This window comes from Triticum dicoccoides, chromosome 6A (assembly GCF_002162155.2).
Source record: "Triticum dicoccoides isolate Atlit2015 ecotype Zavitan chromosome 6A, WEW_v2.0, whole genome shotgun sequence".
In the NCBI taxonomy this organism is placed as follows: domain Eukaryota; kingdom Viridiplantae; phylum Streptophyta; class Magnoliopsida; order Poales; family Poaceae; genus Triticum; species Triticum dicoccoides.
The window spans coordinates 51,675,209-51,692,193 of record NC_041390.1 but is presented as its reverse complement, the minus strand read 5'-3'; the positions used below and the strand labels follow the sequence as shown (position 1 = coordinate 51,692,193).

Here is a 16,985-nt window from a genome sequence, read left to right as displayed (position 1 = left end):
ATATCTGCATATGCTAGGCTCGTCAAGTTTAACCTGAGTATTCTGCGTGTGCAAAACTGGCTTGCACCCGTTGTAGATGGACGCAGAGCTTATCACACCCGATCATCACGTGGTGTCTGGGCACGACGAACTTTGGCAACGGTGCATACTCAGGGAGAACACTTCTTGATAATTTAGTGAGAGATCATCTTATAATGCTACCGTCAAACAAAGCAAGATAAGATGCATAAAAGATAAACATCACATGCAATCAATATAAGTGATATGATATGGCCATCATCATCCTGTGCTTGTGATCTCCATCTTCGAAGCACCGTCATGATCACCATTGTCACCGGCGCGACACCTTGATCTCCATCGTAGCATCATTGTCGTCTCGCCAATCTTATGCTTCCACGACTATCGCTACCGCTTAGTGATAAAGTAAAGCATTACATCGCGATTGCATTGCATACAATAAAGCGACAACCATATGGCTCCTGCCAGTTGCCGATAACTCGGTTACAAAACATGATCATCTCATACAATAAAATTTAGCATCATGTCTTGACCATATCACATCACAACATGCCCTGCAAAAACAAGTTAGACGTCCTCTACTTTGTTGTTGCAAGTTTTACGTGGCTGCTACGGGCTTAAGCAAGAACCAATCTCACCTACGCATCAAAACCACAACGATAGTTTGTCAATTTGACTCCGTTTTAACCTTCGCAAGGACTGGGCGTAGCCACACTCGGTTCAACTGAAGTTGGAGAGACAGTCGCCCGCAAGCCACCTATGTGCAAAGCACGTCGGGGGAACCGGTCTCGCGTAAGCGTACGCGTAATGTTGGTCCGGTTCGTCTCGTCCAACAATACCGCCGAACCAAAGTATGACATGCTGGTAGGCAGTATGACTTATATCGCCCATAACTCACTTGTGTTCTACTCGTGCATACATCAAACCATAAAACCTAGGCTCGGATGCCACTGTTGGGGAATGTAGTAATTTCAAAAAATTTCCTACGCACACGCAAGATCATGGTGATGCATAGCAACGAGAGGGGAGAGTGTTGTCTACGTACCCACGCAGACCGACTGCGGAAGCGTTGACGCAACATAGAGGAAGTAGTCGTACGTCTTCCCGATCCGACCGATCCAAGCACCGTTACTCCGGCACCTCCGAGTTCTTAGCACACGTACAACTCGATGATGATCCCCGGGCTCCGATCCAGCAAAGCGTCGGGGAAGAGTTCCGTCAGCATGACGGCGTGGTGACGATCTTGATGTTCTACCGACGCAGGGCTTCGCCTAAGCACTACAACGATATGATCAAGGTGGAATATGGTGGCAGGGGGCACCGTACACGGCTAAGGAACGATCTCAAGGATCAACTTGTGTGTCTAGAGGTGCCCCCTGCCCCCGTATATAAAGGATCCAAGGGGGAGGGGCTGGCCGGCCAAGGAGGGCGCGCCAGGAGAGTCCTACTCCCTCTGGGAGTAGGATTCCCCCCCCCCCCCCAATCCTAGTTGGAATAGGATTCCTTAAGGGGGGGAAAGAGAGAGAGGGGGGTCGGCCACCTCTCCTAGTCCTAATAGGACTACGGGAGGGGGGAGGCGCGCGGCCACCTTGGGCTGCCCCTTTCTCCTTTCCACTAAAGCCCACTAAGGCCCATATAGCTCCCGGGGGGTTCCGGTAACCTCCCAGTACTCCGGTAAAATCCCGATTTCACCCGGAACACTTCCGATATCCAAACATAGGCTTCCAATATATCAATCTTTATGTCTCGACCATTTCGAGACTCCTCGTCATGTCCGTGATCACATCCGGGACTCCGAACTAACTTCGGTACATCAAAATGCATAAACTCATAATAACTGTCATCGTAACGTTAAGCGTGCGGACCCTACGGTTCGAGAATAATGTAGACATGACTGAGACACATCTCCGGTCAATAACCAATAGCGGGACCTGGATGCCCATATTGGCTCCTACATGTTCTACGAAGATCTTTATCGGTCAGACCGCATAACAACATACGTTGTTCCCTTTGTCATCGGTATGTTACTTGCCTGAGATTCAATCGTCGGTATCCAATACCTAGTTCAATCTCGTTACTGGCAAGTCTCTTTACTCATTCTGTAATACATCATCCCGCAACTAACTGCTTGCAAGGCTTATGTGATGTGCATTACCGAGAGGGCCCAGAGATACCTCTCCGACAATCGGAGTGACAAATCCTAATCTCGAAATACGCCAACCCAACATCTACCTTTGGAGACACCTGTAGAGCTCCTTTATAATCACCCATTTATGTTGTGACGTTTGGTAGCACACAAAGTGTTCCTCCGGCAAACGGGAGTTGCATAATCTCATAGTCATAGGAACATGTATAAGTCATGAAGAAAGCAATAGCAACATACTAAACGATCGGGTGCTAAGCTAATGGAATGGGTCATGTCAATCAGATCATTCAACTAATGATGTGACCTCGTTAATCAAATAACAACTCTTTGTTCATGGTTAGGAAACATAACCATCTTTGATTAACGAGCTAGTCAAGTAGAGGCATACTAGTGACACTTTGTTTGTCTATGTATTCACACATGTATTATGTTTCCGGTTAATACAATTCTAGCATGAATAATAAACATTTATCATGATATAAGGAAATAAATAATAACTTTATTATTTCCTCTAGGGCATATTTCCTTCATGGAAATGATATAGAATTTCTGGATAGCATAAAGGGATACTTGAATAAGAGTTTTTCAATGAAATACCCCGGTGAAGCTTATTACATATTGGGCATTAAGATCTATAGAGATAGATTAAGACGCTTAATTGGACTTTCACAAAGCACATACCTTGACAAGGTTTTGAAGAAGTTCAAAATGGATCAAGCAAAGAAAGGGTTCTTGCCTGTGTTACAAGGTGTGAAGTTGAGTAAGACTCAATGTCCGACCACCGCAGATCATAGAGAGAAAATGAAAGATGTTCCCTATGCTTCAGCCATAGGCTCTATCATGTATGCAATGCTGTGTACCAGACCTGTGTGCCTTGCTATAAGTCTAGCAGGGAGGTACCAAAGTAATCCAAGAGTGGATCACTGGACAGCGGTCAAGAACATCCTGAAATACCTGAAAAGTAGTAAGGATATGTTTCTCGTATATGGAGGTAACAAAGAGCTCATCGTAAATGGTTACGTTGATGCAAGCTTTGACACTGATCCGGACGATTCTAAATCGCAAACCGGATACGTGTTTTTACTGAATGGAGGAGCTGTCAGTTGGTGCAGTTTTAAACAAAGCGTCGTGGCGGGATCTACATGTGAAGCGGAGTACATAGCTGCTTCGGAAGCCGCAAATGAAGGAGTCTGGATGAAGGAGTTCATATCCGATCTCGCTACAAGAAATATGTCAACTTATGACCTTCTATCAGTGACCCTCGAAGAATTGGTCATAAATTTATGACCATTTTAGACCAATTGGTCAAAAGCTGTTCAGGGGGCTCCAAACCCTAAACCATTGCGACCATTTTGGTTAGAAAGGTCGTAATTTCCTTACACGAAATGGTCACAAAGCAAACAGTGCTAGTCCGCTGCCTTATTTCTAGTTGTTAATGACCAATATAGATGGTCACAGCCTTGTAGATTGTGGTGGGTTGTGATGACTAGGCGCCATCTCATCAGTTTTGCCTATGTGTCATGTCCATGTGGTAGTTTTTGCCCTAGGTTATGAAGCAACCTATATTTCTATCATTCCCAAAATTCCCAAAAAAATCTCATAAATTCTTTGGGGCATATCTTCATCAAATATGTAAAAATCCTTCCTTGCCTAGTTCAAAACTAATTCAACAATATTCATTTTCCTATTCTGTTCACAACAACACTTTATGAAGGAAGTGCTATTTATATATTCTTGATTGCCCTCGGAATTTTTGGGCACCCTTTCCTATCCAAATTATTAACGCATGACAAAATTCAGCTCCATTTGCCTAGCAAATCTTCCTCGGCAAATTTCCAAAGTTTTTGTCCACCTAGAAGCATTGTGAAGGAAGTACCTTTTTTATATCTCTAAATAACATGAAATTTATACAGTTCCTTCATATGCCCAAATTATCAACTTCCTCCAAATTTCAGATCAGTCAAATCATCTATGTGAGCGCAGGTTCAATTTATATTTTATGGCCAAATTGGCACGTTGCAAAGCAAGTGTTATATAGACCCCTCCTATTACCCTCAAACTTTTCGGGCACTCTTCCATACCCAAATCATTTCCACATGATAATATTCAGCTCAATTTTCCTAGTAAATCTTTCTCGGAAAATTTTCAAAGTTTCTACCTCGAGAGAAGCATTGTGAAGTAAGTACTAGCTAGGCTTACCCAAATGATCTGAAAATTTACCAGAGCATGACCATACCTAAGTAACTTACCTACACCAATTTTGAGCTCATTTCATTCATCCAATCTCTCTCACTAGTTTTCCCAAGTTTCTGTCCATAGAAGAGCATTGTGAAGGAAGTACTACTTTGGCATGTCCAAATGGTATCAATTTTCTACAATGCTTTCCTATGCCCAAATAACCATCCTCCACAAAATTTCAGCTCACTCCATTCATTATTTTGAGCCCAGCTTCAACATTCATATTTTTGTCCAGCGTGGTACTTTGCAAAGCAAGTACCACCTAGGATCCTCCTTTTGAGCTAAAAATTTGTGAAGACATTCTCCTTAGTAGATGATCATCCTCAGCCAAAACTCACGCCCATTGGCCATGTGCATTTCCCGTACCGCTAATCAAACACTTGGCTGCTAATTCATGTTTGAGCATCGATCAGTCTCCTCGTGAGAATCTTATGTTGTAATTTTCTTCCTAGCACCAACCTGGGGAATGGCCAACCCACTAGACATGCCTAGGCCGCCCAGAACACATGGCAACATTACGGTCACGCGGTGACCACGTGACGGGCATGTGGGTTTACGCGCTCTAGAGTTGGGGGCCTCGGCCACGCCCAAACTTCGACGTATCGCCACCAAACCATGTATTTATGATTAAATAGGTACTTATGTAACTAGAAATGATTTTTGGAAAAAATAAATAGTAAACTATGAGGCAGCTGCAGTTCAAATTTGACCCGCTTCCAACTGAACTGGCGGGAATTTGTCTTTTTCACCAGAGGTGTGTCAAAACTTTTGACACCCAACCATTTTGTCAATTGTGCATTAAATATGGCCCAGTATTTTAGAAAATTGATTTGGTCCGATTTTGCAACAAATATATGGTAGGTCCTTCACAAAAAAAACTTTTCGGGCACTCGGAAAATGGAAAATGGTTTTTCCGTGCAAAGAAAATGAAAACTCCCTTAGGAAACATTGTTTGGAATACCAATATGCACCCTTGTGCACAATATGAGATCATTTGAACAAACTATGCCAAGAATGTGGCCATAAGATTGATTATTTGGCTTGAAAGCCATTGATCTCCACACGTGATAGCTCATTTCTGAGAACACTTTTTTAAAATAATAGCCGTATTACAAGTTTATTATTTTTCCTGGGAACTTGGCCACATATAATGACACAATGCGAAGGTTTCCCAATTTTTTGATTTTTTTTGAATTTTTTATGCCCGTTTCAAAATGCGGTCAAAACGGCGGGAATGACCGTTCCTAGCTAGTGGTTGAATCTTAGATTTTTTTTGGTGTTTCTCTGATTAAATAGATACCTATGTACCTAGAAATGATTTTTGGAAAAAAATAAAGAGCAAACTACGAGGCAGCTACAGTTCAAATTTGACCCGCTTCCAGCTGAATCGGCGGGAATTTGTCTTTTTCACCAGAGGTGGATAAAAACTATTTACACCCAACCATTTGGTCAATTATGCATTACATATGTCCTAGTATTTTAGAAAAATGATTTGGTCCAATTTTGCAACAATTATTTGGGAGGTCCTTCACAAAAAACCCTCCTTTTGGGCACTCAAAAAATGGAAAATGGTTTGTCCGTGCAAAGAAAATGAAAACTCCCTTAGGCAACATTGTTTGGAATTCCAATATGCACCCTTGTGCACAATATGAGATCATTTGAACAAACTATGCCATGAATGTGGCCATACGATTGATCATTTGGCTTGAAAGCCATTGATCTCCACACGTGATAGCTCGTTTCTGAGAACATTTTTTCAAAATAATTGCCGTATTACAAGTTTATTATTTTTCCTGGGAACTTGGCCACATATAATGACACAATGCGAAGGTTTCCCAATTTTTTGATTTTTTTTGAATTTTTTATGCCCGTTTCAAAATGCGGTCAAAACGGCGGGAATGACCGTTCCTAGCTAGTGGTTGAATCTTGGAAAACATTTTGTGTTTCTCTGATTAAATAGATACTTATGTACCTAGAATTGATTTTTGGAAAAAATAAAGAGCAAACTACGAGGCAGCTACAGTTCAAATTTGACTCACTTCCAGCTAAATCGGTGGGAATTTGTCTTTTTCACCAGAGGTGGATAAAAACTTTTTACACCCAACCATTTGGTAAAATGTGCAATAAATGGTAGGTCCTTCACAAAAAAAACACATTTTGGTCACTCAAAAAATGAAAAATGGTTCTTTTTAGGAAAGAAAATGAAAACCTCCCAAATCAACATTGTTTGTCATGCCTAAATACACACATGTACAAAATATTGGTTTATTTGAACTAACTATAAGAGGTTAAATGTTTGCCTGAATAAGAGGGTACAAACTATAAGAGAAAAAACAAAAAATGCTTAATTCTGATTGGTGGAACCAGCTGTGGCATGGATCAGTGACATGGCAAACATCTGTCCATTCATCCATCCATCCATCCATCTGTCCGTCCATCCACCCCTCCGCTCTCTCAGCTAACCCTAGCGCTCGCAGATCCCTCCCCTCGCCGCCACCCGCCCCTCCCCTCGCCGCCACCCGCCCCTCCCCTCGCAGATCCATCCTTCCCCTCCCTCCTTCCCCTCTGGCAAGATCGCCGTGCTCTACTCCTCCCTCCTTCCCCTCCGGAAAGATAGTCGTGCTCTGCTCCTCCCTCCTTCCCCTCCGGCAAGATCCCACATCCATCGATCCATCCTCAACCGGAACCCTTCTCTCGATGCCAGATCCAATCCTCCTCCCTCCCTCCTCGCCCCGGCTCCCTGCTCCCCTCCCCTTCCAGATCACCGCCACCACCTCCCTCCTCCTCCCTCGCCCCGGTTCCCTGCTCCGCCGAGGCCGCCGTCGGGAGATCCAACTTCGCCGACGGGAATGGGGCCGGATCCGCCACGCCCGAGCGCTCCATCCTCGTCGACAGGGACGACTACATCCTGGCCTCGGCGCTTCCGGCAGCGGCGGCTCATCTCCTTCCTCGGGCACCACAACTTCAACCGCACCATGGATGTGTAAGCACGCAGTCGTGTCTTCCCCTCCCCCCTTCAAACCTGCCTCTACGAATGCATCTCTTGATCCGGGCAACGCACACGCGCGTGCAGGTTGGTGACCCAGACGGACCTAGCCGAGCTGGTGGACGCGGGCTCCTGGGACAAGGCCATCGAGTACCTCTGCCGCTTCCTGCCCTCCGACCGCCTGCTGGGCGTCCACGGTCGCGCCCTCTTCCACTACCTCCGCGTGCACAAGGCCATCGACGACGTGCTCGCCGGAGCCCCGGAGGCGCGCTCCGTCACCACCGCCCTCGACCAGTGAATCATCCGCCACCCCACCAAGAGCCACGCCGTCACCAGGCTCCGCGCCATCTTCTCCTCCCTCCTCTGCTCCAAGCGATACAGGTAAAATACAACATTGCTAGCTATCACTGCAAGTCTGCAATCGATTCGATAGATAAAATGAGCATTGGTCCGTCAGATGGGATCTTGATTTCGTTGCGTTGCTTAGGGCTGTTATAATGTCCGTGTCAGGTGTAGCTGCAGAGACGCTGGGCAGAGTGTATGGATACAATGTCCATGTGTGGAAGAACTAAAATTTAGTTAATGTCCATGCTGTTAGTCATATAGTTTGTAGGATCGGAGTGACTGCCTGCTGCCATTTTCTTGTGTTCCATCTTTGTTGAATGTACCTACCATCATACCTGTGGTGTTTTAAGCATCTTGGATCTCAATATATGGTGTCGAAACTGTTGAAAGAAAATGATGTAAGAGTTGTCCTGCTTGTTTTAATTATTTCCCTGGATATGTTTCTCTGTTTAGCTTTCTCGCTGGAATGGCGCTCTGCTTTGTGATGCGGAGCTTCTGAATCTTTGTGGTGGAATCTTGTTATTTTAATTATATGTCATTGTATCTCATATTTCTGCACTTTTTCTTCTAGAGCAGAAACATTAAGGTTGAACTTACAGAAGCTTACCCATATCATTCATGTTCTCGATGGTGGATTACTACTGTAGTATTATGCTGTCTACTGCTTTTAACCTTGGAGTCTACTGCTCTTAACATAGCTCTGTTTTCACCTTTAGGCTCCAAGTAGATCTGAAAGTCAGCCTCTCCAATTTTCCTTGGAGTCTACTGCTCTTAACATCATTGTACTATGTGCAGAAAGAACATGAATGAAATCCTTGTCACTTCATTTTCAGGTAAGACCGGAGCTGTATGGAGATAGTAATGCTAGGTTCTTCACTTACTGGACAGTAAGTATTGTTTGCACAAACAAAATGTTCGCCTTTTGCCTGGTCTCATTGCCCTGGATTCAGTTTAACTAAACGTGCATTCCGCAGACTGATGCGTACCAAGAGACGGGGTGATACAACCACAACTGCCGTGGGTTTGTCCAGACGACCAACAAGATAGCCATCGGCGCGGCTATCACGCCACAATCGGTGTACAACGGGAGGCAGTTTGATATTAATCTGATGATATGGAAGGTAAATGCCATTTTAGAATCACTGCTGTAATTTTCATTTTTCAACAAGAATTGGTTGATCTGCATGGCAAATGCATGATGATTAGGAATATGATCATGTCTCTTGTAGAATTGGATTCCTCTGGCCGTTCCGTAAACTAAATTTGGTTCAGTTAAAAAACTGCACTACCTGATAGTTTTGGGCAGCGAGCTTCTAACTGAAAAACGAGTTTGTTATGCTCATAATTTCAAGTTGGCCTCTACATATGAGTTGTAAAGCATGCTCTAAGGTTTCCGTAGAGTACTCGTTTGCTTCGTTTGGATGTATGGTTTGAGAGCAGCCGTCTATTTAGTTTGTTGGGAACTCTATTTTCTAGATTGTCTTGTTGAGCATTTGTTTAATAACTGGAATACATTGTCTGCTGGGAACTCTATTTACCTTTGCATACTATTACAAATGTCTGTGAGGGTCCTTTGTGCTACTACTATAATTTCATTCATGATTTCTGCACATAGATTTCTCATCCTGCTATAAAATTGCTTGTGCCTGAATCTGTTTGCCGTTGCTAGTCAGAAGTCGATTATTACTGGTGTGTTCAGGATTCTATTTCTATAATCTAAAATATGTGTTAATTCTGATACAACGTAAAGAGCTATGTGACCCCTCCTGGATGGGGCTTCGGTTGGACCTCTGATTGGGCTCCCCATAGACTTTGACCCAAGGTAAACATGAATTTGCTTTTATTGTTGCTGCACATGTCCCTGTCTTATAGAGAATAGTTTATGAGCAAACCCTGTGGTAACAAAACCATATGTCATGGGAGTGTGACACGTACTGTTTGTGAATGCCTGTGATTGGATTATTGGATATCTGCTGATTATATGTCCTTGTCCATCATTGTTTGGTTGTTCTTGCAAGCATTATTAGTTAGGTTGTGTAGGTGCCAAATTCTGCTTCTAGATTAGTCTATTGTACCTGGGCCCTTCGCGGTGGGGTTTGGACCCTGTGTCTGGGTTATTGTTATTGAACTTTGGGCCTGAGCATGGACTTTTTGGGCCTTCATTTTTGTTGGTGGTTCTGAATTTGTGTACCTACAGTTCTACAAAATTGATATGACTGATTGTTTTGTTACTTGGACAATAACTTGCTATTTATGTACCTATAGTTCTAGTTTGTTGCTGCTCAATGCTCACATTCGTTTCTCATCCTTGCTATTTATGTTGTCTGACATAACTTGCCTGTTGCTCTTATGCGACCAGCATCCTCGTGACAGGGTTTGTCGGAACCGCCATCGCTTTAGGGTGCGTCTCCGGTGCCGCCATCATCACCAAGCGCAGGGAGTACCTGTACCTCGGTGGCCTGACCTCTTCTGGCATGTCGATCCTTCGACATGAAACTGTATGCTCGGTTTCTTCTCTTCCTTTTGGTGCGCATGCCATTACTGCATGGTGACCACGTAGGTAAAGCTTGCAAGTCGATGGCAGTTAGAATTGGCGACTGGAAAGAAGCGCACACCTAGGTCGATCTATCTGCTGGTCACTGCGAGCATTTTTTCTTCTAGTGTGGTCCCGGCCAATGGCAGCATGCATACATTTATATTTACTGGAAATGCATGCATTTCTTTAAATGCATGACAAACAAAAGTCGTTGCTGCTACTAGGATAGGACATAGCAGTAGCTTGCTGGCTAGCTAGTGTATGTTGAATTGTTGATCAACTCGCCTTTGGGCTGGCTGCTAGTACACCTACGTATAGCTACCTAGGTAGGAGTAGCTATGTGGCGCATGTAGTGGATTATTAAAATATTACAATCTCTTGATCAGCAATGAAAAGCATCGAGATGCAGCTTTATACTGGCATGCGAGCGTATGCATGCAGCATGTTGTGTATGTGCACACTTGTGTACATCGGTAGCAACAATATGCAGTGATGGTGCCAACTATATGGATGAAGCTTATAAACCAAGCATGCATGCACAGTAGTGATGGTTTTGCTAGTAAAAATATACCAGCACTTACATAGTATACACTGGGTGCCAACATTTGTGATTCCTGTCAATATGGTCTGACCAACTGTGCTTAATGGTGTTGTGTCCTCTTGCAGCTCAAGAACGCAGGTGACAAGAAGAGGAAGAGGATGTCCTGAACGTTTCTCCCGCACATCGTAGATACCACCATCGCGGCCTTGTAGGAATTAAGCTGGCGATGTGCCACCCTTGTGTATCTGTTTTTGATTGTATGTGGAAGTTGGACGTGCATACGTGTATTTGCTCTTGTGAGTATTTGACTGGATGATCTTTGGATTTAATCAGTTAATAGAAAGATTTATTGATATTTTGTTATTCAAATGTGTAAATTGAAATCTGTGAATGAAAAATACTAAATGTTCTACTTGACAAAATAATATTTGGGCTCTAAAAAGGCTGCGGCCCAAACTATAGTGGATCAGAACCTTGTGCATTTTTGAAAAACCAGAAAAATAGGCTTAATGAAATGGTCCTAAAAAAGGCCATGGCCCAAAATAAAAAAGGCCAAATTGTTGGGCCAGGCCCATGTAGCTAGACAAAATTAATAGAGAAAATATACAGTAAAAAGGCTGAATTGTTGGGCTAGGCCCATGTAGAAAATCGAATTGGACCGGGCTGAATCTTGTGCCACGTCAGATTGCCACGCTGGATGCCTACGTGGCCTGGGGAGAGAGCTAGCGACCAAAACAGAAGGTCATAGGATCAACGACCTTTTGTTAAAGGTCGCTATAGTCAGTTTACGACCGCCAGGTTTTGACCTTCTATTTTTGGTCACAAAAAGTCGTAAATGGAAATTTGTGACCTTTCAGTGACCAATAGTGGTGGTCACAAGTTGACATATTTCTTGTAGTGTCTAGGTGTCATACCTAGTGCATCGGGTCCAATGAAAATCTTTTGTGACAATAGTAGTGCAATTGCCTTGGCGAAGGAATCCAGATTTCACAAGAGAACCAAACACATCAAGAGACGCTTCAATTCCATTCGGGATTTAGTCCAAGTGGGAGACATAGAAATTTTCAAGATACATACGGATCTGAATGTTGCAGACCCGCTGACTAAGCCTCTTCCACGAGCAAAACATGATCATCACCAAGGCTCCATGGGTGTTAGAATCATTACTGTGTAATCTAGATTATTGACTCTAGTGCAAGTGGGAGACTGAAGGAAATATGCCCTAGAGGCAATAATAAAGTTATTATTTATTTCCTTATATCATGATAAATGTTTATTATTCATGCTAGAATTGTATTAACCGGAAACATAATACATGTGTGAACACATAGACAAAAACAGAGAGTCACTAGTATGCCTATACTTGACTAGCTCGTTAATCAAAGATGGTTATGTTTCCTAACCATAGACATGAGTTGTAATTTGATTAATGGGATCACATCATTAGGAGAATGATGTGATTGACTTGACCCATTCCGTTAGCTTAGCACTTGATCATTTAGTTTGTTGCTATTGCTTTCTTCATAACTTATACATGTTCCTATGACTATGAGATTATGCAACTCCCGTTTACCGGAGGAACACTTTGTGTGCTACCAAACATCACAACATAACTGGGTGATTATAAAGGTGCTCTACAGGTGTCTCCGAAGGTACTTGTTGGGTTGGCGTATTTCGAGATTAGGATTTGTCACTCCGATTGTCGGAGAGGTATCTCTGGGCCCTCTCGATAATGCACATCACTCAAGCCTTGCAAGCATTGCAACTAATAAGTTAGTTGCAGGATGATGTATTACGAACGAGTAAAGAGACTTGCCGGTAACGAGATTGAACTAAGTATTGAGATACCGACGATCGAATCTCGGGCAAGTAACATACCGATGACAAAGGGAACAACGTATGTTGTTATGCGGTCTGACCGATAAAGATCTTCGTAGAATATGTAGGAGCCAATATGAGCATCCAGGTTCTGCTATTGGTTATTGACCGGAGACGTGTCTCGGTCATGTCTACATAGTTCTCGAACCCGTAGGGTCCGCACGCTTAAAGTTCGGTGACGATCGTAATTAGGGTTTTTGTGTTTTGATGTACCGAAGGTTGTTCGGAGTCCCAGATGTGATCACAGACATGACGAGGAGTCTCGAAATGGTCGAGGCATAAAGATTGATATATTGGAAGCCTATATTTGGATATCGGAAACGTTCCGGGTGAAATCGGGATTTTACCGGAGTACCGGGGGTTACCGGAACCTCCCCGGGGGTTATTGGGCCTAGATGGGCCATATGGGAGAAGAGGAGGGCCGGCCAGGGCAGGCCACGCACCCCCTCCCCCCTAGTCCGAATAGGACAAGGAAGGGGGGCGCCCCCCTTTCCTCTCTCTCCCTTCCTCCTTCCTTTTCCAACAAGGCAAGAGGGGGGAGTCCTACTCCTGGTTGGAGTAGGACTCCTCCAGGCGCACCCTTAGGGCCGGCCGCACCTCCCCCTCTCCCTCCTTTATATACTGAGGCAAGGGAGCACCCCATGACACAAGTTGATCATTGTGATCGTTCCTTAGCCGCGTGCGGTGCCCCCTTCCACCATATTCCACCTCGTTTATATCGTAGTGGTGCTTAGGCGAAGCCCTGCGTCGGTAGAACATCATCACCGTCATCACGCCGTCGTGCTGACGAAACTCTCCCTCAACGTTTTGCTGGATCGGAACTCGAGGGACGTCACCGAGTTGAACGCGTGCATAACTCGGAGGTGCCGTACATTCGGTACTTGGATCGGTCGGATCGGGAAGACGTACGACTACTTCCTCTATGTTGTGTCAACACTTCCGTTGCCGGTCTACGAGGGTACGTAGACAACACTCTCCCCTCTCGTTGCTATGCATCACCATGACCTTGCATGTGCATAGGAATTTTTTTGAAATTACTACGTTCCCCAACAACTACACCTCGAAGGATTTTAACTTTTGAAGTTTTTATCATTTTCTTTTGCTTTTTACAAAACTGAAAAGGCGATACACCGGAGGGGGGTAGGATTTGAAAATTGCACCATTAGTACCGGTTCGTGGCACCAACCGGTACTAAAGGTCCATTAGTACCGGTTCGTGGCACGAACCGATACTACGAACTGGTACTAATGGGCATCGCACCCTTTAGTCCCGGTTTGTGGCACCAACCGGGACTAAAGGTCCCATTTGAACCGGGAGTAATGCCTGTACGGTGCCCTAACCGCTCGAACCAGGACTAATGTAAGCATTAGTCCCGGTTCGTAATACAACCGGTACTAATGCTCTTTTCTGACCGAACCAAAGCCCTATTTTCTACTAGTGCAGGTCACTGTCCTAGGCTTGCAAAGCTAGGCAACTTATGTGTTAAGGATTGCCAAATCCTTTCTGTAACATGTTTCTAAAATGAATACAAGCTGCCTTGGGCGCCACCACTTGTCCCCAAAAACCTTGATACATACCAAAATAAATATTTGTGTTGGTACCTTTCCAGCATTTACTACTAACTCTAGATTTAGAACTAATGGTCTTTTCCCCTAATACAAGCCATTGGTTTTCACATGTGTGCAATATACAATCATCTTTGAGTTTTTAGCATACAACATAAACATCCCAACAGCATAAGTGATCACAATCAAACATATACACTTTCAACATCATCCGTCTCTCATTCCTATCAGGCACATAATTTGTTAACGTCCAACTTTAGATCGTATGACATGTAGACTGAACACTACTAGGAAAAACCTTATACACAGAACTTTAGTAGTAGCGCGGGTCAAAAAAGCACGCTGGTGCTAAGTAGCAGTAGCGCGCCTGTGCAAACCGCGCTGCAGATAAAGTTTTAGCAGTAACGCGTCTTGTTCTAAACACGTTACTACTAAAATTCCCACGGCTTAGCCGATAGGCTACACATAGTAGTAGCGACCTATATCGAACCGTGCTACTGCTACTTTCTTTGTAGCAGCGCATTTTAATCTAAACTCGCTACTGCTCTAGGATATAAAATTAAATGGAAAGCAAATAGAAAGGTAATTGAAAATGAAAGAAATAGAATAAGGTGAAAGGAAAAAAATAAAATGTGAAGAAAACTAAATGAAAAAGGGGGGAAAAGAGAAAGGAGTTGCAGTAGAGTGTATATCCCAGAACGCGATGTAGCTCACATAGCAGTAGCGCGCTTTCTGGAACGCGCTACTGCTACTTCTGACTTAACCACGGGGTTCGTCCTTCCCCACGGCCACTTCCCCCAAATCTAGCTCTCCACTCTCATCGCCGTTGTCGCCCGTCGGGCGCCACGCGCTCTCCGCACACCCTCTACACCGCCCCGACCCCAGATTCAACGCCGCCCCTGCCCCCGACCTCAACGCCGCCCCGGACGCCGCCCCCGACCCCGACCTCGACGTCGCCATCCGCCGCGCGCCCGAGCCCCAACCCCAACCTTGACGCCGCCTGCCCCTCCCTCGTCGCAGGCACCCGAGGTGAGCACGCCTGCTCCTCCCTCTCCCCTACCTCTGCCTAGGGTTTCTTTATATTTTAGTTTCATCAAATTAGTTAGGGTTCATGTAAGGGTGGAAACGAATCGGATGCGAATGCGGCTCAAATGAGTTAGGGTTCATGTAAGGGTGGAAACGAATCAAATTTCTAAGATGAATCATAAAACAAGTAAAATTTGACCACTTATTTCACTTTATAGTTGGATAATTGGAATATCCGCTACCACTTTCCACCCCTAGCTTCATCAAATTAGATGGTAATTAGGGCAGTAGTTCCTAGGTACTAATTAGTTAGTAAGAACTAGGTACTAATTAGGTACTAGTTTATTTTTATTTATAGTAAGTTTCTTTTTAATAAGAACTAGTTGAATTAATAGAACTAGTTAGTAAGAACTTGTTGCTATTTTTTTAGTTAAAGCAATTTTTCCCGCATCGACGTGGACGATGCCTATCCCGCATCCTCGTCGTTGAGTCGGCGGAGGACGACACCTGCTTGACCAGATGGGCCATGTCCGGGACTGGGCTCCACCGGGGTGGTACTGGGAGGCGCTACCTACTGGGGGCGCATGTTGGTGAGGAGCCAGCCTATCATTGACCCGAACCTTCTTTGGTGGCGGTCGCGTGGGCCAGTGATGGTCCAGAGGCTCGAGGACCCTGTGGAGGTGGTGTGTCACCGTGTCAGTGAGGAGGACGCGCACGTCCGTCGCTACTTGTTTGCGTTGGAGCACATGTTCTCCAATACCTGGCAGGTTCTCCAGGGATCTCACTAGAGCTATGATCCCGTGATGGTTCCTTCTCTGTGGGTGTCCACCGCCCGCGCCAATACCCGTCGTGTGCTAGGGTTTTAGTTGTATTAGTGATGTTATATGTATGACACTATTCAGGATGTATTAGTGATAATATTCGACGATGTACGGACACATGAGATTATTCACTTTTGCTTATTGAATGCATGCTAATTTGAGTCCTATAAGATATTTTGAAATGTATATATTGTGTTGCTCAAATAGGATATGTGCTTGCCCAAGTGGCCGGTCATGTTTGCAGGTTACACCTCTGAGTGGCCTATGTTTTGCCGGAGTGTTGATTCATTTCCATTCCGGCAAGTTTCAGGCGCTCGATATGTCCTATTTTAGCAAAGGTCATGCCGGATTTTTCCGTGAATTTTGGCATGACTTGTGCCAGAATATGTAGGAAATATCGAGTGCCCCAGATTCCGTGAATTAATTTTTAACTATGAAGATAGGAAATGTCTAACGATGAAAAGGATTTCGGTATTTGCAAATACTGGAAAGACGAGCGCGGCCTGTGCGACGGAATCTTCCTAGATGATGATAGGCGCTTCAGCATCAAGCTGGACGAGAACTTCGAAGTAGATACAGTAAGTCACAACGACAAGTCTTTTTTCGTAATTAAGCATGACATTTGCTTCATTTTCTTCAACTTATAATTTAAGCATGACATTAAGCATGACAAGTCTTTTTTACTATTCTACTAGCGTATCCCCTGCCATGCAAGAGTTTTTGTATTGGATAAGATATGTTTCAGTCGTACTATGGAGGAAAAGAAAGTTTACTTGAAGACCGAGCATGGTTATGTTGGAAATATGCCCTAGAGGCAATAATAAAATGGTTATTATTATATTTCTTTCTTCATGATAATTGTCTATTGTTCATGCTATAATTGTG

General features: G+C 44.2%; 1 protein-coding gene and 1 long non-coding RNA gene across 2 annotated transcripts in view; both read left to right on the top strand.

Moving 5' to 3' along the window:
* Positions 1-8,849, top strand: part of LOC119315621 (vegetative cell wall protein gp1-like) — a 30,594-nt gene extending 21,745 nt beyond the window's left edge. The window contains exons 2-5 of the mRNA XM_037590170.1: positions 7,056-7,385; positions 7,476-7,769; positions 8,567-8,620; positions 8,708-8,849. Coding sequence (XP_037446067.1) covers positions 7,056-7,385; positions 7,476-7,769; positions 8,567-8,620; positions 8,708-8,734 — 705 coding nt within the window. The 3' untranslated portion in view covers positions 8,735-8,849. The remainder of the gene's footprint in view (positions 1-7,055; positions 7,386-7,475; positions 7,770-8,566; positions 8,621-8,707) is intronic.
* A 495-nt stretch (positions 8,850-9,344) lies between these two features.
* LOC119319166 lies at positions 9,345-11,142 on the top strand. Its single transcript, XR_005154374.1, has 3 exons — positions 9,345-9,555; positions 10,093-10,231; positions 10,936-11,142. It is a non-coding gene; the product is annotated as an uncharacterized LOC119319166 (long non-coding RNA).
* Positions 11,143-16,985: the final 5,843 nt, after the last annotated feature.